Here is a 25209-nt window from a genome sequence, read left to right as displayed (position 1 = left end):
TGCCTTTCTTTGTCCCCTTAGATGTAGGATGCCAAAATGCCTTTTTCTGTCTGCCTGTTATCCTCAAAGTTTATCTTTGTTTTCAAAGCCAGGCAGTCCTCCTGAGGGCGTCAGGGAGTTGACACCTTGTGAATTTTTGCAGTCCCCTTCCCCACCCAGATAGTTAAGCAGCTGCCTCTCCAATTTGCTAATTTGATTATGGTATTTAGCTTTTATGTAAATATACTTGTATATTCTCTTTTTGCTGAATTTACACTGGAGACACAGCCACGCAGGTGGAAACACATTCATTTGTCCAGGGTGAGGTGACTTAAGCCCTACCTGCCAACCACATTTTAAGAACATATTTCCAGGGCATATTTATTATTTTTCACATATCACCTGTGCATGCACCCCACAATAATAGTAATGACCAGCATGTTGCCAGTGTACACATGACACCTTCCATGATGCCTTCTAAACACAGGTTATGACACCAGTGAGCTGAGGCCAGCTGAGGCTGACTGCTAGTACCGGAAAGCCCTGGCCTTCAGGCACTGGGGTGCTTTTAGGGCCACATCTTGTGACCAAATGTGCTGGGGCAGTCCCAGTCCTGCCTCATTACCAAGGTTTGAGGCTCCCAACAGTGGGGCCAGTTCTTGTGATATTTGATGTTTTCCTTAAAGCCCCAGCTCCTGGAATCAGGTCACTACAAGAGAATCTTCCATTTTAAAATATCTATTTCTAACCTCTCTGGTTGTGAAGAAAAGCCAGGAAACATGATCCGAGCGGGACCCAAAGGCTCAAAAGCCAGGAGGTGAATAAAAGCCTCCAACACTGATTATTTTGAAAATTTCCTATATATTAAGCCAGTATTAGGGGGCCTGACTGCTGATTTCTAGCAATTTGGGGCTGGTGATACTGTTCCTAGGCCTCTCTCAGCAGGCTGAATGATTGACGGCTATGGGACCATCCTGCAGGTCTGCTGAGCAGCCTGAGGGGAAGTGAAGGTCTCTGGCCATGGCTCACTAGCTTTGCTGGGGTGCAGTTAGCACAGCACTGGCCCTTCCTTTCCCATTAACTAGGGGCCAGTCAGTGACAAGACATCTCTTGTCCCCAACTCCTCTCCACTGTGGCCTGGAGTGTCACTGTAAATGGGGGATGGGTGTGCTCTGGAAAAGAAACAAGGAGCTCCCAGTGCGGGTGGGCAGCAGCACAAACATAATGAGTCCCCGATGTTTCCATTTAGAAAAGCTCGGCTGCTGGACAGGAGGCCACCAGCAGCGCCAGGTTCTTACCTATTGAGAGTTACAGCAAACTCTTTGGCATAATTAATAGTGATGTTTCAAAGGAAATCAATGACACACCATTTGTCTGACAAGCCAGGATTTTTCTCCTAGATGGAGGACTCCCACGTGGGCTCTGGGGCTGTGAGGCACCATTGAATCAGCTGTGCAAGGGGGTGGGGTGAGGGGCACTCTCCTGTGACACTCTCCTGATTGCAGCATGCGCAGGTTTTGAAGCAGTCTAGCATTTAACTGTTTGCACAATAAGAGCGTCTCCACTTCAGGCAGCTCTGGAAAGCAACACATGGCTGGAGAGCTGGTTACTAGATCTGTGCAGACCGATCGGTGGCTGGGAGGTGGCATGTTCATGCCCCACTAGTGTCTGCTGGCTGCACACGTCCTGGAGCCCGTCACGAATGCAAGGAATGCCAAGGGGTTCCCTGGCTGGGGAGCTTTTGAGTGGATCTTAAAATACAAGGTACTGTGGGGCCACTAAAAATTAAAGGGGCTTTGCCACTGTGACATTACACCCCATATTCGTCATAGAAATATGGTTATGATATGAATATGACATAACTAAGATATACTTTATGCAAGATGGCTCATGTAAGATATCACTGGAAAGGTTATGATTTGCCAAATGTGATTATCCAATTTGTATGCATGTATCATTTCTGTACCTGAAGTTAGGAATATTGACTATATAACAATTACAACTGTGTATGTACTTGGGGAAATGCAATCAGCCTTAATGGGCCATTAGAAAAAGACAATGACTCTTTGAAGATGTGGATCTCCCATCTGCCTGGAGTTCCTTCCTGTGGACATTGCAAATAAACCTGGTTTCATAGTTTCTTTGACACTGCAAGGTCAGGTGATAAGATCATCTGATACAAAATACCACCTTGGACACTGCTGGTACTTTTCCTCTATAGGGGGATGGGGATCAGACAAAGGTTTCCCATCTTAGGTAAATCCTTTTTAAGGCTTGGGATGGGGCTAATCTGGTCTTTCCTCCATTGCCTACCCAAGAAGAAAGACTGCTGAAAGTATCTGAGGGGTCAAAGGAACTAACCTGAGGGGAAAGGCACGGGTGAGTTCAGACTGAGACAGGGGTCCAGTCTGTAAAAAGAAATAACTGGAACTCTAAGCTACAGAAACTCTGCAACTTGTCTAAAATAACATTTAGGGTAAGAAATTACTTCTTGAAAGTAGTCTCTTTAAGATCATAAGCTTAGTGTGTGTGTGTTTTGTTTTATTTGCTCAGTAATCTGCTTTGTTCTGTTTGCTATCCCTTATAATCACTTAAAATCTGCCTTTTATAGTTAATACATTTGTTTTGTTTATTATTAATCCCAGTTTGTGCAATTTCTAACTGCGGGGGGGCGCAAGACGTTGTGCATATTTCTTTTCACATTGAGGGAAAGGGTGAATTTTTCGGAGCTTGCACTGTGCAGATCTTTCTATACAGCACAAGACAGTATTATTTTGGGTTTATTCCCCAAAGGGGGTGTACACGTGTGTGCCGGGTGAATCCTCTCACACAGAGCTGACTTCATTCTGTGTCTGCAGCTGGGTGTGGCCCTACCTGTATGTGTGTGCTGCAAGAGGCCGGAGAGCCTAATTCAGCAAAACAGGGAGAGGGAATCCAGGCTAGTGGAGCAGGAGGGGCTCAGTGAAACCCCAGTACATCAGGTGGCATCCCAGAAGGGGGGGTCTAACCCATCACAGCCACCAAGTCCCAGTTTGCCCAGCTCCTTAGGCAAAGCGTCCTTGCCTTCACTGTCGGTGCAGTGTGTGATCACCCCCATATGTGGCTGCTGCCTTTTGGTGGTACTCCACATAATAAGCTTAGCTGTTTGCTTTGCTCTGATCACGAGCTGTGGCGCCAGTTGATAAGCAGTATGCTCAGCTGACTCTCCTCCTAGGATCCCCTCGCCAGCCATGCTTTGCTAACCCTCACCAGCTCTTTCATTCATCACCACAGCCGCCACTCTGTGTTATATCTTCCAAACAAAAAATGCCTATTCCTAGCTTGAATGGTTTCCCAGCCATGACTCAGAGAGGGCTCCTCATCTCCACTTCCCATCTCCTCTTTCTATCAATCTTGGTTTTCAGATGCTACGATGTCACTGCTCCTTCCTATGCTTGGTCTTGCTATAGTCTAGCGTCTGGAAGGACACTGCTGCTCATGAGCAGCCTGCAGGAGACAGGCTTCCAAATGGGCTATGGTCAACATGTCTTGTTTGACATGAGCTGATTCCTGTTTTGGCAAATATTCCACTAGCTGGGCTCTTGTTCTGCCAGGTTCACCATTTCTGTAGCTGGAATCACACCTGCTGTGGGCTTCAGGCAGCCATAGCAAGAGTTCCCGCAGCTCCGGCTGACAAGGAATTATCCCCCCACACTGACTCTCAGGATCAGTGGAAAGTCTAGGAGAGAGTCTCCTTGCCCAGGCCCTGCCCCAGGAGGCTCTGACTACATTTAGACTTCCAGCTGAGCCATGAAGAGCACTGCCAGGTACAGCCCAGGCCCTTTGAGTAGCTCTCCTCCTAGTTAAAGCCAACCACCTCCACCCCTCACTTACCATTTCGGAGATAGCGGCTCCCCAGCGGGGATCTTCTCCGAGCCGGGGCTGGTTGCAGCTCTGCACTGCTCAGGGGCCGAGCAGGGAAAGGACAAAGGACCTCGTTGTCAGATAAAGTCAACTCACTGCCTGCTCGCTCTGGATGTGGAAAGCTTCCACGGCATGGCTGAATCCCCAACAAGACTGGGGCCTGCTTCCAGGGCCCTGTGAAAAGCTCTGAGCACTGCTTTATTCTTGGCTGAGAATCTAAAGGATTCACTCGAGATGGCCCAGATGCAAAGCTTCTGGGAGCCTGAGAGCGGCTGTGCTGGTAGTACAGCACAATGGCCACGTCTGTGCCACTGACCAGTTGCTTTCCTTGCATAAGCCAAGCAAACAAGTGCTGCTTTGTCAGTTGCTATGACCTTCTGTGTCCCCTCCGGTCCTGCTGGGGAACTGTCTCAGCCTAGTCCCATGTACAATGTCTGGCCTGCTGGAATGTAACACTGCAAAAGAAAAGAGCCCTGCTGGAGCAGCTTTGCCCTCCCTGCTGCCAGGTGGGGTAAGTGCTGTGTGCTATCGGCATGACAGCTCTGCTTCCAGGCCCCGCACTAGATCAGGGACTACTTGTTCTGGGCACTGTGCAGACACACCTCTCTCTCTGAATAGAGACAGAGAGGAAGAATCACTGTCAACAGCACAGAGACAGAGTAAGTGACCTAACAGCCTTCCTCCCATCTCAAGGGAAGGAAAGTTAAGAAAGTGCTGCTGGACATGCTCCCCATGGCTGCTCCTTCACGAGGCAACAGCATCTTGGCCTTTCCCCTGTCTCACTGGGAGTGACTGGCATATCCGTTAAAGTTCAGCCAAGCTCTCATTCCTGAGGATGTCAAAGAATCATAGAAGATTAGAGTTGGAAAAGACCTTGGGAGGTCATCTAGTCCAACCCCCTGCTCAAAGCAGGACCAACTAAATCATCCCAGCCAGGGCTTTGTCAAGCCAGGACTTAAAAACCTCTAAGCATGGAGATTCCACCACCTCCCTAGGTAACCCATTCCAGTGCTTCACCACCCTCCTAGTGAAATAGTTTTTCCTAATATCCAACTTAGACCTCCCCCACTGCAACTTGAGACCACTGCTCCTTGTTCTGTCATTTGCCACCACTGAGAACAGCTGAGCTCCATCCTCTTTGAAACCCCCTTCAGGTAGTTGAAGGCTGCTATCAATCCCCCCTCACTCTTCTCTTCTGCAGACTAAATAAGCCAAGTTCCCTCAGCCTCTCCTCATAAGTCATGTGCCCCAGCACCCTAATCATTTTTGTTGCCCTCCGCTGGACTCTCTCCAATTTGTCCATATCCTTTCTGTAGTGGGGGCCCAAAACTGGACGCAATACTGCAGATGTGGCCTCACCAGTGCCGAATAGAGAGGAATAATCACTTCACTCGATTTGCTGGCAATGTTTCTACTAATGCAGCCCAATATGCCGTTAGCCTTCTTGGCAACAAGGGTGCACTGTTGACTCATATCCAGCTCCTCGTCCACTGTAATCCCCAGGTCCTTTTCTGCAGAACTGCTGCTTAGCCAGTCGGTCCCCAGTCTGTAGCAGTGCATAGGATTCTTCAGTCCTTAGTGCAGGTCTCTGCACTTGTCCTTCTTGAACCTCATCAGATTTCTTTTGGCCCAATCCTCAAATTTGTCTAGGTCACTCTGGACCCTATCCCTACCCTCCAGCATATCTACCTCTCCCCCCGGCTTAGTGTCATCCACAAACTTGCTGACGGTGTAATCCATCCCATCGTCCAGATTATTAATGAAGATGCTGAACAAAACTGCCCCAGGAGCCTTAATGGCAGCAACACCCCCTGAAAGGCAAAACCACCTGTGCTGCCAGCCAAAGACTTCAGCCTGGCAAGCAGCTTCCCAATGCCATTCCACTGCCAGGCCTTGGAGTGTGATACCTCAGCCTGCCCCTGCCTACTGTTGAGACGGTGCCAAATTATTATGAATTGCTGTCATTGATATGGATAAATGTGGCAAGCATGAGTTTGGTATGGCTTGGTATGTCTGAACTTGCTAGAGGATTCTGGGAGCAGAATTTTCTTAGCATTAGATGAATGATGTGGAAAACTACTGGAGGTGCTGAAACTGCATTGGAATGGTTAACAACGGCCCGATGGGCATGTGTGTTTTAACCCCAAACTTTGGAATATATCAGCAGAGAACCCGCTCACAAAGTAAAGAACACGTAAGATGATGCGATCAGTGGGATTGGTTCTGACATGGCTGACATGGGCCAAAATGACCCTTTTGGGATAACCTCACACTAAGAGTTTAAGTGAATCATTTATGAAAGGGTAAACTATGGATGAGCTTTGGTCTGTGTGTCTGCTTTGCAATCCCTTCCAAAATTATGAAGAAAACCAGTAATAAACGCCTATGAGGCATATTTCTGGAACATGTGACTCCTTTGAAAACAAAAAGGTACACCTCTACCCCGATATAACGCTGTCCTTGGGAGCCAAAAAATCTTATCCCGTTATAGGTGAAACCGCGTTATATCAAACTTGCTTTAATCTGCCGGAGTGCCCCCCCTGGAGCACTGCTTTACCACGTTATATCCAAATTCATGTTATATCGGGTCATGTTATATCGGGGTAGAGGTGTAGATAAGTGCTAAGCAAAGTAAATGAGTCAGATGAATTCCCCAATTAACATCTGAAGAGGTTCGAGGCTGTGAGACAGAAGTCGTCGGGGTAACCGACACCCCGCCTCGAGGGACCTTTGCGAGATCTTAGAACCAGAGGTTGTCAGAGTAACCAAGACTCTGCTTCGAGGGACCCTTGACAGACCAAGTACCTGAGATGGCAAAGAAGAGAAGAGAAAAAGTCTCCATCTAGCCCAGGTCTACACTGGGGGGGGGTCGACCTAAGATATGCAACATCAGCTACGCGAATAGCATAGCTGAAGTCGGCGTATCTTAGGTGGACTTACCTGGCCGTGAGGACGGTGGCGAGTCGACCGCTGCCGCTCCCCCGTCGACTTCGCTTCCGCCTCTCACAAGCTGGAGTTCCGGAGTCGACGGGGAGCGCCATTGGGATCGATTTTATCGCATCTATGCTAGCGACGGGTAGTGAAGACCTGCCCCTAGAATCGGTAGATATACCTGCTTTGTTTGCCAATCAGGATACTGTTACTGAGGGTTTATGCTTGGAGAGCTATGGCTTATAGAAAAAGATGTCTACTATGTAACCTTAACTGCTTGTGAGATTCTCTCTCAAATAAATGATAGTGCATTAAGCGTATTGGTTTCTGAATTCTCACTGGTACCGTTAACGGTATGTATAAGTGTGTGATGAGAGCACTGTGAGGCCAATGATAGAATCTGAGACAAGGCTTTGAATAATAGCGTAATGCTATGTGAAAGTGTGCTCTGATGTCCAGATGGCAGCTCTATAAATGTCAATTAAGGGGACATTGTTCAAGAATGCAATCAATGTCGCCATGGCTCGTGTTGAGTGGGATCTGATTCCCACAGGGAGTTCTTTGTTATGTAGGTGGTAGCAAGTTTGAATACAGGAAGAGACCCATTTGGAGAGTCTCTGGGTCGATATTGTAGAGCGCTCTGCTGTAGAGACGAATAGTCTTGGTGACTTGTTAAATGGTTTAGTTCTGTCCAGGTCGAAGGCTACAGCTTGGGATAGGAGGCAGGTAAGTGTATGGTTTGGTTAATATGAAAATGTGTAGCCACTTTTTGCAAGAATTTTGGGTGAGGATGTAACATCATTTTGTCTTTGGTAAATACCATGTACGGTGGTTCAGCCATCAACGCTCCTATTTCGCAGTCATGTCTTGCAGACGTGATTGCCACTAGGAATGTGACCATCATTGACATATGAAGCAGGGAGCAGGTTGCTAGAGGTTCGAAGGGTGGTCTTGTAAGACATTTGAGCACAAGACTGAGATCCCATTGTGGTGTAGGTTGGCGTATTTCTGGGTACATGTTCTGTATGCTTGTGAGAAAGCACTGTGTAATCAGGTGAGCGAATATTGAAGCCCCTTCTATCTGTTCATGGAGGGCCGTGATGGCAGCCAGGTGTACTTTAATAGAACTTACGGCTAACCCCATTTCCTTCAGTTCTAGTAGGTAGTCTAGAATCATAGATAGAGGCGCCTTGGTGGCATCCAGCTGTTTTTGCTGACACCAAAGGGAGAATCTTCTCCACTTGTGGCGGTAAGTATTTCTAGTGATGAGGCGACGGCTATTTAGTAATACCTGTTTTATTTTCTCCGAGCAGATCAATTCTCCATGTTGGAACCACACAGGAGCCATGCTTTGAGATGGAGCTTTGCTGGGTTTGGATGGAGTGTCAGGCCCTTGTTCTGGGATAGGAGGTCCGTTCGTAAGGGCAGCGGTTGTGGGGCACAGACTGCTAGGTGTGACAAGTACAGAAACCAAGTCTGTCTGGGCCATTGTGGGGACACTGAGAATGATGTATGCTCTGTCAAGTCATATCTTGCGGATGACCCGTGGGATCAGCGGTATCGGCGGGAAGGCATACATGAGCAACGCGTTCCACGGGATGAGGAAGGCATCCCCTAATGATTCCAGCACCAGGCCTGCCCTAGAGCAAACAAGAGTGGACATTTGTAGTTTGTTGCTGAGGCGAACAGGTCGATTACTGGGTGACCCCATTTTTGGAATATCGTGTTGAGAACACTGTCATGGATTTCTCACTCATGTTCCTGTGAGAAGTGCCTGCTGAGGTTGTCAGCTGTAGTGTTTTGGCAGCCCGGTAGGCATGATGCTGTGATATTTATATTATCGCGGATGCACAAGTTCCATAAGTTCATGGCTTCTATGCATAGCGAGTGAGACCTGGCTCCCCCTTGGCAATTGATGTAAAACATGCACGCCACATTGTCGGTGAGAATAGAGATTGAGGTCTGTCATATGAGTGGGAGGAAGTGGCGGCATGCATTGTGTCCCGTGCGGAGTTCCAGGAGACTGATATGTAGTCAGGTTTCCGTCATGGACCACTTGCCTTGTACATTGTGGTGACCCAAGTGAGAGCCCCAACCTATCAGAGGGGCATCTGTTGTAATAGTCACTGACGGGGGGTCTTGTTGAAAGGAATCCCTGAGCATACATCCCCTGGTTGTGCCCACCACTGTAGGGAGAGAATAACCCTTGGTGGTAGTGTCACACATCTGTTGAGAGAGTGTTTGCTGGGTGCATAGACCATGCTCAACCAGTGCTGCAGACAGCGCATATGGAGTCTGGCATTCTTTACTACGAAAGTCGTAGCTGCCATATGTCCCAGAATCTGAAGGCATGTCCTCACTGAAGTTTGTGGACTGATGGTCACTGTGGAAATAAGATTTGTCAATGTAGTGAATCTGTGGTTTGGTAATATTGTCTTGGCTTGTATGGAGTCTAGGTTGGCTCCGATAAACTCCAGTCACTGGGTTGGTTCTAGTGTGGATTTCTTTTTGTTGATCTGTAGACCTAGCTGGTGAAACAGGTCTATTGTCATCTTCAGCATGCATGCCGTTTCTTGTCGATTGACACCTTTGAGTAGGCAATCGTCTAAATAGGGGAAGATTATGACTCCTTTGCATCATAAATCTGCTGCTACTACCGTGACTGTTTTTGAGACTATGCAGGGAGCAGTGTATAGTCCGAAGGGAAGGACCCTGTATTGGTAGTGGTTGGGTCCTTCTGTGAACTGCAGGAACCATCTGTGGGCAGGATGTATGGTAATAGGGAAGTATGCATCTTGGAGGTTGAGGGCTGCAAACCAGTCCTCCCCATCTAGCACTGGGATTATTGTGGCCAGAGTGACCATTTTGAACCTGTGGTTGCATACGAACCTGTTGAGTTTTCGGAGATCTAAGATTGGTCGCCATCCCCCTCCTTTCTTCTCTGTCAGGAAATATTTGGAGTAAAAACCCTTCCCTCGGTATTGGTGTGGTACTGGTTCTACAGCACCCAGCAGTAGGAGGTAGTCTACTTCCTGTTGCAGAAGGTGCTCGTGAGAGGGGTTCCTGAGGAGGGATGGGGAAGGGGATGGTGGTGGGGTGGTTGTGAAAGGGATGGTGTAACCAGATTGTATAATCTCCAATATCCATTGATCTGTGGTTATCGCAGCCCAGGCACGGTAAAATGGGTGTAAGCAGTGACCAAAGCTGTGGGATGGAGTATCTGTTGGCGCTAGAGGTGTCAGGAGGTCGTGTATACCCTCGACCAATTCTTCAAAATTGTGGCTTAGATGTAGATGGATGGTTGGACGAAGCCTGGTTCTGTGGAGCTCGTCATCTCTGAGCCCGTTGTTTGGGTCTGTTCTGAGTGAAGTATCGTGGTTGTTGACAGTTAAACGAGGTGTCTTGTGACCTCTGGTATGGTGTAAAGCGTGGGCGTTTGTCAGGTGGTGGGTGTATGCCTAGCGTACTCAGCGTCACTCGGGAGTCCTTCATGGTATGGAGTACGCCGTCTGTTTGAGACGATCATAGTTTATCCCTATCGAACGGAAGGTCCTCCACTTTTAGCTGTAGTTCTTTCAGAATTCCCAAAGCTTGCTACCATGATGTTCTTCTCATAACCACAGCTGTTGCGGTTGTTCAGGCAGCTGTGTCCACTACATCCATCGAGGCTTGCAGCGCTGTGCGGGCTATTATCTGACCCTCATTAATAATGGCATTGAGTTGAGGACGTTTGTGCTCGGGGAGGTCTTCCACGAGCTCTTGTATTTTACTATAGTTAGAGTAGTCGTAATTTGCTAGTAGAGCAGAATAGTTGGCAACTCTGAGCAGAAGAGTGACTGACGAGTAAACTTTATGCCCAAAGAGGTCCAGTAACTTGTGTTCTTTATCTTGTGGTGTTGAGTGGAAATGAGGCTATTTATTGCACTGATTGGCAGCCTCTACTACCAGAGAATAGGCTTGAGGGTGTGAAGACAAAAATTCCATGCCTTTGGCTGGAACGAAGTATTTCCTGTCAGCCCTTTTGTTGGTGGGTGGTGCCGATGCTGGTGTTTGCAATATGGCCTCCGCAGGCTCCATTATAGCCTCATCCATGGGGAGGGCGATCTTGGCCGATGATGTAAGATTTTTAACAACTTATGTTGTTTCTCCTGCACCTCATGTTAGGCAATTTCTTAGCTGTTTGCTACTCTTTTGAAGAGTTCTTGGAACTGTTTCAGGTCATTTGGTACCGTCGGAGGAGATGGCGTCACCGCTTCCTCTGGTGCAGAAGATGAGTGTGGGGCAGGTTGTGAATCATCCAGGTCTTCCTGTGATAGTATCTCTTCCTCTTCTATTTCTGTCTTAGGGGGGGTCAGAGGTTTCTCTGAGTGGTAAGGATGGATGTACTCTGAATCCTCTTCTGACTGGGGAAGAGGGGCCAGAATATGGGTTCTGGTATGTTGCCCAAGGACCCCATTGTGGCCATTGCATGGGGTAAGGCGATAGCAGGTAAAGCCAGTGCTGTGCATACCAGGGCTGTAAATGCTTGGAGGCATTAACGCTTAGGCTTCACAGCATTCCATGTAGGTCTCATCTGTGATGGTGATGAACGTTGGGAGGAGAAGCAGTTGTACTGCACATCTCCTTCCTCCCCACTATGCATGGAGATCGATGCAGGAGATGAAGGATGGTACCATGCTCTGTAGCTCGGGGAGTGTTCGGTGCTGAGCAGTGGTGAATGCAGTGCAGAAGAAACCGCTATGTCAGCATGATGTAGGAGTTGCACTGGTCCCGCCTTGGGGTTGCAGTCGACCATTGGACTCCATTGACTGGTGCCGGATTTGGCTTGTTCGCCAGCATCAAGTCTGGAGTCAGTGCCGGTGGCGGCAGCACTGATCGCGGTGCCGCTGCCTGTGTTGCGCTCAGTGGCGTAGGCAGGTGGAGGGAAGAGGGGGAGCGGAAATAAAAAAAAGGTACCACCAGCTGCGGCGCTTTTACTGATGGGGCAGCACTCCGGATCTTCGGCGGCACCTTCACTCGCTCCACGGGTCTTCGGCGGCATTTTGGAGATGAAACTTCAGTGCTGCCGAAGACACCCGAAGGGAGTGAAGGTCCCGCCGCCGAAGTGCCGCCAAAGACCCGGAGCGCCGCCCTGTCAGTAAAAGCTAGTTTTGGAAGTCAGAGCTTTATCATCACTTAGGGATCTCGGTTTATGGGATCCCTGGAGGACGTCTCTTGCGGAGGTTGGAGGGATTTCTCCATCAGAAGCATTTTCAAATGGAGATCCCTATCACGTCTTGCTCTTGACTTCAAGTTGCTGCAATGTATGCATTTCTGGGAGATATGAGTTTCTCCTAGACAGCGGATGCAGGATGCGTGGCCATCAGAGACCAGCATCGGTTCACGGCAGGAGTCACACTTTTTAAACCCTGTTGAGCCCGGCCTGACTTCAGTTAAGCCTCTCCCCCACTCTCGATAGATGAGGGTGGGAGTTAATTGCAGTGGTAAACCGTAGAGCTATTCTTAAACTGAGAACTAAGTAAAGATCTTTTTTTTAAGAAAAACCTCTGAGAGGAACTAATGAATCTATGGAACTATGTATAGACTAATACTAATGAAACTATGTAACTAAGTACACCTCTACCCCGATATAACGCTGTCCTCGGGAGCCAAAAAATCTTACCGCGTTATAGGTGAAACCAAGTTATATAGAACTTGCTTTGATCTGATGGAGCGCGCAGCCCTGCCCACCCCCCAACCCCCTCGGAGCACTGCTTTACTGCGTTATATCCGAATTCGTGTTATATTGGGTTGCATTATATCGGGGTAGAGGTGTATAGACTAATAAGAAGTTCCTATGTAACTTGTAACTTTTTCTTTTCCCCCCAGAAGGTATCAAGGAGAGCATTGCCGCGGAGCTCCGTCTGCAGCCGAGGACGGTTGAGAAGGAACGGAGGGGATGGTCGGGGGTGTGCGCACTACAGGAGGCACTAACGGCTGCACAAGACAGCTCCTGTGCGCGCCCTTCCCCCGACCGAGTACTGCTGCAAAAAATCTACGATCTGTGGCGCAGGGACGCACCAACACCTAGAGTGGAGCACCCACAGGGCACCACTCGAAGAACCACCTGTTTTATGTTTTAGGGAAAACAGTGTGTTTTGGTTGAAGTGCTTGGGAAATCTGCTCAGGAACAAAAACTGGTGCATGTCCTCTCCACAGTGAGGGAGGGGCAGACTAGGTTATAAATGTATACTGCTCAGGCGTCTGACCAGGGCAAGATGGTACAGTTCTGGGGTGCAAGGCTGGGGAGCTGGGGGGGAACTGGCTGGAGCCTCTCTATTGTTGGTTTATGAGTGGCTGGGAGAAGCATTCATGTAACTCTTTTGAGTGTGTCCCTGCCTGTGGATGCCTGTGTAAATGCAGGACCTGACAGAAGTTTGTGGCTTAGCAACAACATCACAGTGTGAGAGGGAGCCCGGGTTGGTGGCAAAGAGAGCTCAGCAGTACCCCAATTCAGGTTGCACCCTGGGAAAACCCATCACACTGTGTCAAACCACTGGAACAGAGTGCAGGGAGTGAACAGGGGATCACTTAGCTGCCGATCTGTGCCCGAGAGGAAGCTGATTGGGGGTAATTAGCTAACCGGGCTGGGTGGGATAAATAGTCCATCAGTCCAAGTCAGATAAAGAGGCACAGGAAGGAAATGCCAGAGGGGAGAGAGAGGAACAGGGCTAGCTGCACCAAGTCACCCAGTGGCCTCAGGAAAGGGAGGCCTCCATTCCCCTCAGCTCCTGCAGTGCCTAAAGCACAGAGGATATTGTAATAGGCTGCTGCACAGGGACTATAGTGGTATTGGTGGAGAGAACTCAAAATCAATGGCACTGTGATTGCACAACTTGTGCAGTCAGCACAGATTCTGCAGGGCAAGAAGACAAGAGTGAAGGCGCCCCCTGTAACACATCCCTTCAGTCAGAGACAATCGCCACTTTGTGTGGAGGCGTCCATATGCTGGGAACGTCACATGCCAGAGAAATTTCAGGGGAATGGTTATTTCTCGCCTGGAAGCATGAGGAACCAACTTTGCTTAAAACATCCTGCTTGTGAAATACTGAGCAGAGGCGGAAGTGGCATATCACGGACAAGCTGTGGGTGGGGGAGGGGGAGGGGAGGCTGGCAGGGCTGGGTCAGGCAGGCAGAATGTGCTGTGCTGCTTCATGCTGCCAAGCCTCCCACCAACACTGGCACACCCACGCACCCAGTGCAGTGCCGCCAAGGGCTGGACAGAAGTAAGTAAGAAAGAAGTCGTGGCTTTGCAGCTTCCCATAGCCAAGAAGTAGCATGTTTGCCTTGGATATACTATGCACAAGGGCTGTACTATGTACAAGGGAGTATTCCAGACTCTCACAACCTGAATATTGCAAACAGTCCCAGGAGAGGCAAGGATGATCCATAACAACACGATAAAATCACACATGAAGGCAGGAGCTGCAGGTCTAGACCTTCAAGGCTTAGTCCTCCACAGGATCCCTTCCCACTAGTTGGTTTTTGCACTCAAAGCAGGGATTCACCCTCTCGGGTATGTACAAAGCACTCAGTGTCTCCTCCCCCAACATGCAGCACTTACTCTGAGCACAGAATGGATTAAAGTTAATCTGTTAATTAGTTTAGGAGTTAAGATTCATTGTAAAATAGGCACTTAAAGAACTGTAATGCCCTGTATCACCCCTTGTCTTTTGACAGAGGGAATTCTTCATGTGTTTCTCTGATGGAGATTTTATGTGCCACCTCTGGTGACAGAGAAACTTTGTTATGAAAAATAATGGCCAAAATTACCATTAATCTGAAATATTTCTTTTCAGCCACTACCCCTTGTACCAGATCTACCCCACAGGGAGGGCAGGAAGGTGGGGAAGGCTAGGCAGGGGGTCAGCAGGGGATGCAGCACATGTGAGCTCAGAAGAATGGAGGGGGGCATGGTCAATGGGAATTTCCAGGGGGTGTGCAGGGAAACGTCAAGCACAAGAGGGCAGAGGAAGTGGGGTGCGCACTCATGCAATTCACAATGCTCTGGCCATGCAAACAGCAGTCAATCCAGTTGAACTGGCCAGTGCACACTGGCTGCTTTACGCGGCTCCCCAATGGCATGTGGCAGTCTGCGCACACCAGTGAAGCTAAGCTGAGAGGGGAACCTTTCAAAAGATTTCAGGTTGAGATTTCATCTCTTCAGATCACTATCAAATGTATTAAAGCCATGACATTTGCAAAGTTAACGACCGCCGATTTACAGCTGCCCACCCCACCTTACTGCAGCCCTGTGTGTGCGCGCGCGCAGAATGCCCTCCTCCCAGAGTAGTTTTCCACAGGACCCCGTCCCACTCAGTGCACAGGAGAAGGAGATCTTCGTATCCTCGGCCCAAGGGAGACAGCCCACCAGAGGGGCAGTAGGGCCTAGGCAGTGCCCTCCTTCCCTAAACCAGGCGGGATTGAGGAAGAATGAATTCCAGAGAAGAGCCAGCCCCAGAGGCCAAAGACACAAAAGGCAGGAGGAGAAGGCACAGAAGCAGCCTCACTCAGTAGGTGCTGCAGCAGGGACCATTGGACACTGATGATACGACTTGCTGCACCCTGGCCATTCTCTGTCCTGTGCTGATTTACTGTTTGGTCCAGCCCCCTCACACCACTTCACTCACAGTCTCTTCACTGCAGCCTCCCTCCCTCTTCCTGCCCTCCTCCATCTCCCCTGCCCTGTTGCCCTCCCCAGCTCTTCCCTCCAATGTCCTCCTTGTCTCCATTTAGCTGATCCTCTTCCAACAATACTCTACCCAAACAAATGTAAATGGCAGGACCACAGTGTTTGTCATCCGCAAGGTTGGGACCTTTAGATCCGCTGCACAGACCTCAGCCACTTGAGCTACTGAATAACTGATAGCAGTAGTAGACTGTTATCCTCTCTGTGAACCAACCACTTGAGGGGGAAGTGGTTTTTGCTAGTGGGATTCACAGTATTTGCTGACAGCAGAGAATGTTGGACTCAAGGATCCCCTCCCCCCCTCCAAACCACATGTTGTCACTGCAGGGCAGAGTTATGTCAGTCTGGGTGCCTTTCATGCATTTCTGGACTTTATCCATGTTTGGGTTTCTTACTTTGAATGTCCTGGGTTCATAACGCCTGTGTTTGGGTGATGACATCATCCCTGTAAATGTATTCTGCCCTACATGACTGCTGTGTACTCCCAGCCCTAAGTCTTTCTGTACAAAGATTTTGTTGAGGAATTTTTTTAGTGCTGTCAATTACTCTCCCCTGATCATTTCTGAATCCCAAATTGAAATGACAATCTCTCCTTCCCCTGCATGTAATTTTTGTCCTGCTTCTAGGTTAAGCTAATACGGAGAGACAAACAAATATGCCAAATGACATAAACAAGCCCACACGAAAGCAGTTCTGAGCTTATTAAAGCATATAAATGACTGGGATCGACTAGGGGAAAAGAAATGATTTCCCCTGCTCGGCATACATTCTGGGTGTGACCATAAAGGACAAAGACAAGAGTTCAACTGACAGCACCTGGCCCTGACTGCTCTGCCTGACACCAGTGCATAGTCAGTGTAAATCCCACCTCCAAGGAGAGGGGGGAATTTGGGGCTGGGTCTGCACCTCCTGGAAGTGCAACATGCACAGGTGCATTCTGGGGGGCGGAGGGAAGGCAGCAATGGCTTTCAGATACTTTTGTGCCTGGAGGAGTCCAGTCGAGAGCCAACATAAAACAGTAGATTCTAAATTACATATATTTACATAAATAGGCATTAATTTTCAGCCACACTGCCTATTTGTCCTATTCACACCCACTTCATGCATTCATTGCATACATCTCAACTAGCATTGTTAAAGACTGTGTCATCATTCATTATTATTATGTATCTGTGTTACTGTAGCACTTAGGAAGCCAGGTCAGGTAGCAGGGTCCTGCTGAGCTCGGTGCTGCACAGAAACAGGAGACAAAGATGGTCCCCGCCCCAGATTGCTGCCAAGAGACACGAGATGGAGCCAGAATGGCAGGGGAGCACAAGACATAATGAGACAGGGCTGGTTAACATGACCAGCAACCTCGCTGTTGTAAAGCTTTGGTACATATGCACATGGGTCAGGGCTGGACTAAGGCTGTACAAACACAGAGTAAGAGCCAGCTCCTGCCCTGAAGATTCAGTCTAAACTGACAGACAGACAAGAGAGGGACAGGAACAGAGAGGTGAAGTGACCTCCTACAGTCACCCAGCAGGCCAGCTGATAGATGTAAACTATAGGTTAGTTTCAGAGTAGCAGCCGTGTTAGTCTGTATCCACAAAAAGAACAGGAGCACTTGTGGCACCTTAGAGACTAACAAATTTATTAGAGGATACGCTTTCGTGGACTACAGCCCACTTCTTCGGATGCATATAGGGTGGAATAAATATTGAGGAGATATATATACACACATACAGAGAGCATGAACAGGTGTTCACGAAAGCTTATGCTCTAATAAATTTGTTAGTCTCTAAGGTGCCACAAGTACTCCTGTTCTTTTTATAGGTTAGTTGAAAAGATATCAGAAGATGGCACTCAAGAGTATGTAGCATTGTTCCTGGGCTTTGCAACACCAATAAAACTAGCGGTTGTGTACCTTGAAACCCTGGCTGAGGCACGTGGGGAGGAGGGAGATGCGGCAGCTGACCTAATATGGCTTTTCCACCTCTCATTTGTATGATTTTTCAAGGCCTTTTTATTATGATGGTTTCCAGTTCTTCTATGGCAGGAGAATTATTGACAGGGTAATTGATGAGAATTATAAATCACTGTCTAGAAGTGCCTACACGAGGAGAAAATTGTCTAGCCAACAAAAGCAGAGCAAGAGCTAATGGCTGGAAGCTGAGACTAGAGAAATTTGAGACTGGAGCAAAGGCACAAATTGTTGATTGTTAGGGTAATTAACCCCTGGAATAACTTACCCAGGGCCCTAGTGGATCCTCCATCTCTCGGAGTCTGTTAATCAAGGCTGTCTGTCTCTTTCTAACAGCTCTGCTCTGACTCGGCCACAAGTTATTGGCTGGATGCAGGAGTCACTGGGCGAGGTTCTCCGGCCTGTGTTCTGCAGGAGGTCAGTCTGGTTGAGTCCCTTCTGGCCTTAAAATCTCCGGCTATGACAGTGTGGCAGTGCTGGGAGAAGACTAGACAGTCCGCCTCTTCCTCTCATGCATGGGAGTGACAACTGTCTCCTGCAGGGGAATACCCAAATGTATTGGCCCATTAAGGAACTAACTGTCTGCAGCATGTCATTGCAAGAAACTGGGCATTTTAAAGTTGTAGGAGCAGGAAAGACATGTAACTGCAGGGACTCCTCCTACTCCCCTCTGCACTTGCAGAACTGAAAAAGGGCTAAAATATCATTTGGAAAAAATTCTTTTAAAACTTCCAACCCTGTGCCCCTATGCTTCTGCCTTGGGAATGTTTGCAGGGAACTAAATGCCCACAGCCAGATCAGGGAGGCACCAGGACATCTAATGACAATCACCCCATGTCTGATTTGCCATCCCTGAGAAGCCCTCTCCCCCAAGGCAAGCGGTATCTGTCAGGAGGTGTAGGCAGGCCCTTGCCACCCCACAGGCTAAGGTCACAGCATGTCACAGGGAAAGAGGCAGCAAATGTGGGAGGAATCCCAGAGGGAAACAGAGAAGTCAGGGTTTCTGAACACAGCTCCTTTGAGAGACAGAGATAGCTGGAAGGTGCTGGGGGAGAGGCTCACTACTTTCACAGAAACCTTGCACCAGGGCTCCCACAGCCACATAACCAGAGACCAGACTCCGAGCTAGGGAGACCTAGGCAGAATCATTCCATTATGGCCAATATACCAGGGCAAGAAATCAAGTAACTTCTCAGAGCAGATTGATAATTAGCCCTCCAGTGGCATCACACACCCACCCATCCCTAATACGGGTATCTGAACCTCAGCAAGCAAAGACAACTAATAGAGTCTTATAGATTTCAAGGCCTGGAAGGACCACTGTGACCATTTAGTCTGATCTCCTGTCTACCAGGCCAGAGAACTGGCCCAGAGTCATTCCTTTTGAACAAAAGCATCTCTTGCAGAGCAGAAGCCGCAGCGCTGAGGCCTGTGCTGCCACCCCTCACTCCCAGCACTTTGGCTGCGCTGTATGTGGGCAGCCCTGCAGCAGAGCCAGCGTGCATGTGGGGCAGCTGGCTCAGCAGGCTCCCGCAGAACTTGCCCTTCCTCTCGGATTTCCACCCAACCCAGGAATTCTTTGCAAGGTCCTGTTGTAGTTACTCTTCCCTGGATGTTCGCCAGTACCCAGAGAAGCCAGTATTGCTCAGAACATTTGGCAGAGTTTCACAGCCCAGCTACCAGCCTGAGCCTTCTCTAGACATGATAAGGTGGAAGTGCCTCACACAGCAAAAGCTGACTGCGGGAACTCGTGCTGCACATGGCCCCTGAGCCCTTCCAAGCTGGGTGACCCTTTGAGATGAGTTCAGCTTGCTCAACAGAGAAAAACTGTTTCCCATTTTCAAACGACAGGAAAACCCACATTAAAAGGAGGGATCCTAGAGAGGAAACATCTGTGTAACTCACCAGAGTTGCGGTAGCTCACAGCACATGCTGGCAAAGTCGGGGCTGGAGCTTTGCCAAAGAAACACAATTCGAGTTAACACATCCAACCCCCGCCCCCATGTGCTAGGTGCCAGCTGATGTCACATGTTTACAGCTGAGCTAGGAGAGGGCACTAGTGACATTTGCACAGGACACTAAATTAGGAGCATCTCTGACCCTCAGTGGGGACTTAGAAGCAGTACAAAGTGACCCCCAGCAGCAGTGTCACTCTAAGATTCCACCTGGACAAATGCTGCTGATCCTTCGGGGGTAACAGACCCCACACCCCTACTGCATGGGAGGGAGGAATCTAGGAGGCAGCAACAGGTATCCTGAGGACCCAATTAGACATGAGTTTGCAAAGAGATAGGGCACCAGTGTAAATGGATATTTGAAGTGCATACACAAAGGCATCCAGGAAAGAGAGACAGGTTAGTCCTTCTGTACAGGGCTGAGGTGCAAATACACCTGCAACAATTAGGTCTGTTCTGGACAACTCATCACTGGGAAAACAATGACCAGCTGGGAACAGTTCCGAGCAAGGCAGCAGATGCGGAAAGCGGCCTGGAGAAACAGATCCAAGTCCCTGGCTCCTATTGTCCCAGGCAGCCTGGTGTGCTAACAAGGGGAGATGTAAAGCTTAGGGCATGGGACAAATATCTGCAAGTGTAACTCAGGAAGGAGAGGGGTTGTGTAGCGGGCACAAGGGGTAGGACTAGGAGTAACAAGAACCATCCTCTGGCATGTGTTCCTGGTCCCTCCCAGCTGAGGAGCTGTAAGGACTTGACTCACCACTCACAACCCCACAACGCAGGTCACTGCAGCTACCCAGTGGAGCCTGGGCTCTGAAACCCGGCGGGAATGTCTACACTGCTATTTTTAGCTCTGTAGCACAAGTCTCATGAGCCCTAGGCAGCTGAGCCAGGCTCCGAGGCCCCCCGCCACAGGGTTATGGCTGCAGACTAGATGGACCCTGCGATCTCCCACTGTTGTTTGGCTGGTTCAAAATAGTCCGACCATGGCTGAGCCAGCAGCACAAGCCAGGCCTGCAGCTCCAACTGTGCCATCTGCCTAGTGACAGGGCAAAGTTAGGGAAGGGGACACGTTGGCTACGTCACTTCCATGCTGGAGCTGTTAGGCGTGAAAGGGAAGGCCCTAAGAAAGGGAGAGAGGCCCCATCCCGGTTGCTAGAGCTAATCAAATGGAATTGGATAACACGCCAGACATCGTCCTGTCCTGCAAGGACCAATCCTGCTTTGCCCCCACACAACAGACAGGGTGAGCCGTTCCCTCGCTGACCGCTGAGGCTGGAGTTCTCATAAGCCAATAGCACAGCACAGGGTGTGCCGGAATGCTGGGGCAGGCATGAGGGCAACTGTGTGCAGAGGTTGGTGTGGGAACAACAAAGGGGCAGAGATGAGCACAGGGATAGCAGCAGCCAACACAGGGCAGCAGTGATGCAGAGATGGGAGTGGTGGTGCCAGGAGTGGGGCACTGGAAGAGCAGAGAAAAGTGGGGGGACAGCTGGGTGTGGAGGTGGCAGTAGCAGAGGCGAGGGCAGGCATATGGGCAGCAGAGCCAGGACTGGGGCAGCAGAGGCTGGCGGTCGCTGGAGGCACTGAGTATTTTCATGCCTCCAGTGCCATGGAAGCAGTGCTGTGAAGGCAGGAGGGAGGAGACCCCAGCAACGGAGCCAAAGGAAGCAGAGAGAGAAAGACAAGCCCTACCCCAGCACTCCCTGACTGCCAGAGCCTTCTCTCACCGTTGGGGGGCCTGCTGAAACCCATCCTCAGGCAAAGCAAAAGTTAAAGGAGAACAACAAGCGCAGCCCCAGGGAGCACTGCTCTCAGCCACCAGCAGAGCAAAGGGCAGGGAACCTCTAGCCACACAGGCAGGGCCTGACCACACTGAGATCGCGGGCTCAGGTTCCACACTCAAGAAGGATGGGGTGCTTCGCTATGCAATGCCCATGCAGGGTGCCTGACCCAGTCCCAGGGACACCGATACACTCACACTGGTACCCACAGCAGGCATGCAGTGGAAGCCCAAGATCCTGCCAACTCACAGATGCAGGTGAGGGAAGATCAGATGCCTTTGGGTGACCCAGAGCAAAGCTAAAAGTGGGTCACCTCACCAGAACAGTGAGCAAGGGGTCAGGGAGGAAGGAGGAGGAGGAGCCCTAGCAACACTGGCAAATGCTCTACTCCTCTGCAGGAGCCCTGATGCCAGTGCCAGCTGGATAGCACCAGTGGCCAAGGGAGCGGGCCCTGCTCAGGGCTCAGCCAAAAAGGGAGACATGTTCAATGGTTGAAAAACACAAGAAACAGCCATTTCGCTGTTGGCCCACATGGCCCTGGGACATTTGTTGCCGGGACTCAGAGAGTAACATGTGAGTGAAATTCACTGTGGCAACAAGCAACAGATGGGGCAAGAGGAGGGGGACCTGGGGCACCCACAGAGCCTGGTGCAGGGTCCCAGCCATGGCTAGTGTCCTGGGCACCCACAGAGCCTGGTGGAGGGTTTCAGCCATGGCTAGTGTCCTGGGCACCCACAGAGCCCAGCACAGGGTCCCAGCTGTGCCTATCGCAGTATTTTCCTCCATTCTGCATTTCTGCTTTTCCCCTGCTTGTTCTTACACAATATTTGGCCCCTTGTCTCAGATACACTGTGTGAAAGCAGGTTTTATATTTAGAAAGTGGAGCGGGTCATGTGAGCTTTCCAGCACATCCTCTCAGTTGTTATGGCAACCAACACAACTCCTAGTTAGTATGATTCTTGGGTTGGTACTGGCCTGCCCACTGTATCCCTTGGCACGCTGTGGCAGCAGAGTGGTACCACAGGGTCAGAGACGCAGACAGACCTGGTGCTGCACCCAAGTTTCAAGTGCTGCAAGATCCTGTGAAACTCCTTGCCCAATTTCCACTCCCCATCCCTCCACCAGCCTCTGGAAGAGAAATTGTAGCCCCCACTCCCACACTAGACATTAGGTCATCCCCAAGCCTGTTCCCCTCAGCATCCAGGCCAAGCTCATAGACACTCCGGTCCCTCGCCCCAGGTCACAGAGCAACCAAGGCCCCAGTCCCTCACCCCAGGCCAGGCTCACAGAGCAATGGAGGCTCCAAACCCTCGCTCCAGGCCAGGCTCACAGAGCGATGGAGGTAGGGTTGCCAACTTTTTAAGCACACAAAACTGAACACCCTAGCTCCGCCCCTTCCCTGAGGCCCCATCCCCCACTCACTACTTTCCCCTTCCCTCGGTGACTCACTCTCCCCCACTCTCACTCACTTTCACTGGGCTGGAAATGGGTGCGGAAAGGGGTGAGGGCTCTCAATGGGGGTGTAGGTTCCGGGGTGAGACCAGAAATGAGGGGTTCAGGGTGCGGGGGTGCAGGAAGGGGTGAGGGCTCTGGCTGGGGGTGCGGGCTCTGGGGATGAGGGGCTTGGGGTGTAGGAGGGGGCTCCAAGCTGGGGGGTGGGGCCAATGGATTTGGTGTGGGAGGGGACTGCAGGTTGAGACAGGGAGTTGGGGTAGAGCAGGGGGTGAGGGCTCTGGGTGGGGGTGTGGGCTCTGGGGTGCAGGAGGGGGCTCTGGTAGGGTTACCATTCGTCCGGATTCCCCCGGACATATCCAGACTTTTGAACTAAAAATAGCATCCGGGGGGAATTTGTTAATGTCCGGACTCCCCCCACCCCCCCCCCCATGCAGAGCATGCGCGGCTAACAGGGCAGCCGGATGGTGCCACTTACATGGGGTTCCGACAGCGAGAGAGAGTCCCTCCTCCCCCTGCAGCAGAGCTCACTCCCTCCCTCCCTCCCTGCATCGCAGATCGGCTCCGGCAGTCTGGAGCTCCTCCACCGCTGCTGCCCAGCGGCTCAGGCAGTTCCTGAGCAAGTTCACCGAGACATTAGGTGAAGAAAGGCCAACAACAAGGGGGCCAGGGGGTCGGAGAAGGGGCAGGGAGGTTGTGGAGGGGGCAGTCAAGAGATGGGGGGGGTCGGGAGTTCGGGGGGGGGCTTTCTGGGGGTGTGGATAAGGTTTTGGGCAGTCAGGGTACAGGTAGGGGGTAGGGTCCTGGGGGGCATTGGGGGGGGTCTTAGGAGGGGGCAGTTAGGGGATAAGTAACAGGGAGGCTTAGGTAGGGGGTAAAGTCCTGGGGGGCAGTTAGGGACAGGGGTCCCAGGAGGGGGCAGTCAGGGGACAAGGAGCGGGGGGGAGTGTTGGGGGTTCTGACGGGGGTGGGAAGTGGGTGGGGGGCTAGGGCAGGACAGGGGCGGGGCTCCTCCCATCCTCTTTTTTGCTTGCTGAAATATGGTAACCCTAGGCTCTGGGTTTGGGGGGGCTCAGAGCTAGGGGTACAGGAGGGGGTACGGGCTCTGGGCTGAGGAGAGCGCTCCTGCCGACAAAGCCGCATTCACACTGCCACTTGCATCGACAAAACTTTTGTCTTTCACGGGGCGAGGGGTTAAGTACCCATGAAAGACAAACGTTTTGTTGACAACTTCATAGACTAGACATACCCCTAGTTTAACAACAGGCTACATAAAAAGCACCTGCAAAGTCAGTACAAACTAAAATTTCATACAATGACGTGTTTACACTGCTCTGTATACTGTACACTGAAATGTAAGTACAATATTTATATTCCAAATAGTTTATTTGATAATTATATGGTAAAAAGGAGAAAGTCAGCAATTTTTCAATAACTGTGACACTTTTGTATTTTTATGTCTGATTTTGTAAGCAAGTAGTTTTGAAGTGAGGTGAAAATTGGGGGTACATAAGACAAATCAGACTTCTGAAAGGGGTACAGTAGTCTGGAAAGGTTGAGAGTCACTGTTGGAATCACTCTTCAGTATGACAAACAACAAGCATGTTTATTTGCCCCCTTTTGCTTTCCCTTCCTGTATTCAGGGAATCAAACACCCTTTATGCTCATATCTGATCCCAAGACTCTTGGAAGGGTTCCAGGACAAACCTGTTTCCTGTGATGACAATCTGCATGGCGGCTGCTGCCTGGGGAGGGATGAGCTGGTGTTTGCACTGGAAAGCACTGCAGGGGGGCAGTCAGTATGTAGAACTGAAGGGAATGTTTGTGAGGTTTAGTTGGGAAATGATGAGGAGTTGAGATACAAGCCTATGTGCCACATGCACCCTACTCAGCAGGTGTTTGGTTGACAGGCCAACTGGGGTGATGTTAGCTCCCCAAGTTAGCTGCACCCTGTGCAGACTAGAGCTAGGCAAAAAACTGTCAGTGAAAAGGCCTGTTTCTGGCAAACAGTTTCAGCTTGGCTGGTTTGACGTGAATTGCTCCGACTTATCGTTCTGAACGGGCATTCTGTTTCCAACTTCAGCTGATTGGGAAAAAAGTGAATTCCCTGAAAACAACCCAAAATGAAATGAAAAAAGCAGAAAAAAATTGTTTGTGGACAAACAAAATTATTTGGATTTTTCATTTCAGCAAGAAAACTGGACTCAGCATCAGGTCGAAACAAACACAATTTCCGGCGAAATATCAGCTCTAGTGCACACAGAGTCTCATACTTATGAACTTCTGTGGGCTGGGGGGAGCAGAGCTAGGGAAGGATCCAGGTGAGCTGAGCTAATGGGATAGAAAACTACAGTTTGGGCCCCCAAAGTGCACCAACCTGGGCCCCCCAGCACTCACACAGCAGATGCCATTTGCACCAGCCTGGGCCCCCCCCCCGAACATGCACAGCGGGCACCGTTCGCAGCCCCCCTCCCCAAACATGCACAGCGGGCGCCGTTTGCACCAGCCTGC

General features: G+C 50.2%; 1 protein-coding gene across 5 annotated transcripts in view; it reads right to left on the bottom strand.

Annotated features, from left to right (window-relative positions):
* The window catches only part of GAS7 (growth arrest specific 7), a 218120-nt gene that overhangs the window by 113961 nt on the left and 78950 nt on the right, over nt 1-25209 (bottom strand). The window contains exon 1 of one of the 5 annotated variants that reach the window (XM_054047792.1): nt 17776-18033. The exons of 3 other annotated variants lie outside the window; for them this stretch is intronic. In XM_054047792.1, coding sequence (XP_053903767.1) covers nt 17776-17799 — 24 coding nt within the window. In that variant the 5' untranslated portion in view covers nt 17800-18033. Of the gene's footprint in view, nt 1-3852; nt 3905-17775; nt 18034-25209 lie in introns of those variants that run through there. One more of the 5 variants, XM_054047793.1, reaches the window with a different exon arrangement.

Source organism: Malaclemys terrapin, chromosome 13 (genome assembly GCF_027887155.1).
Source record: "Malaclemys terrapin pileata isolate rMalTer1 chromosome 13, rMalTer1.hap1, whole genome shotgun sequence".
NCBI classification, from domain to species: Eukaryota; Metazoa; Chordata; order Testudines; family Emydidae; genus Malaclemys; species Malaclemys terrapin.
Note: the sequence above shows the minus strand (reverse complement) of the source record. Positions and strands in the feature narration are given on the sequence as shown.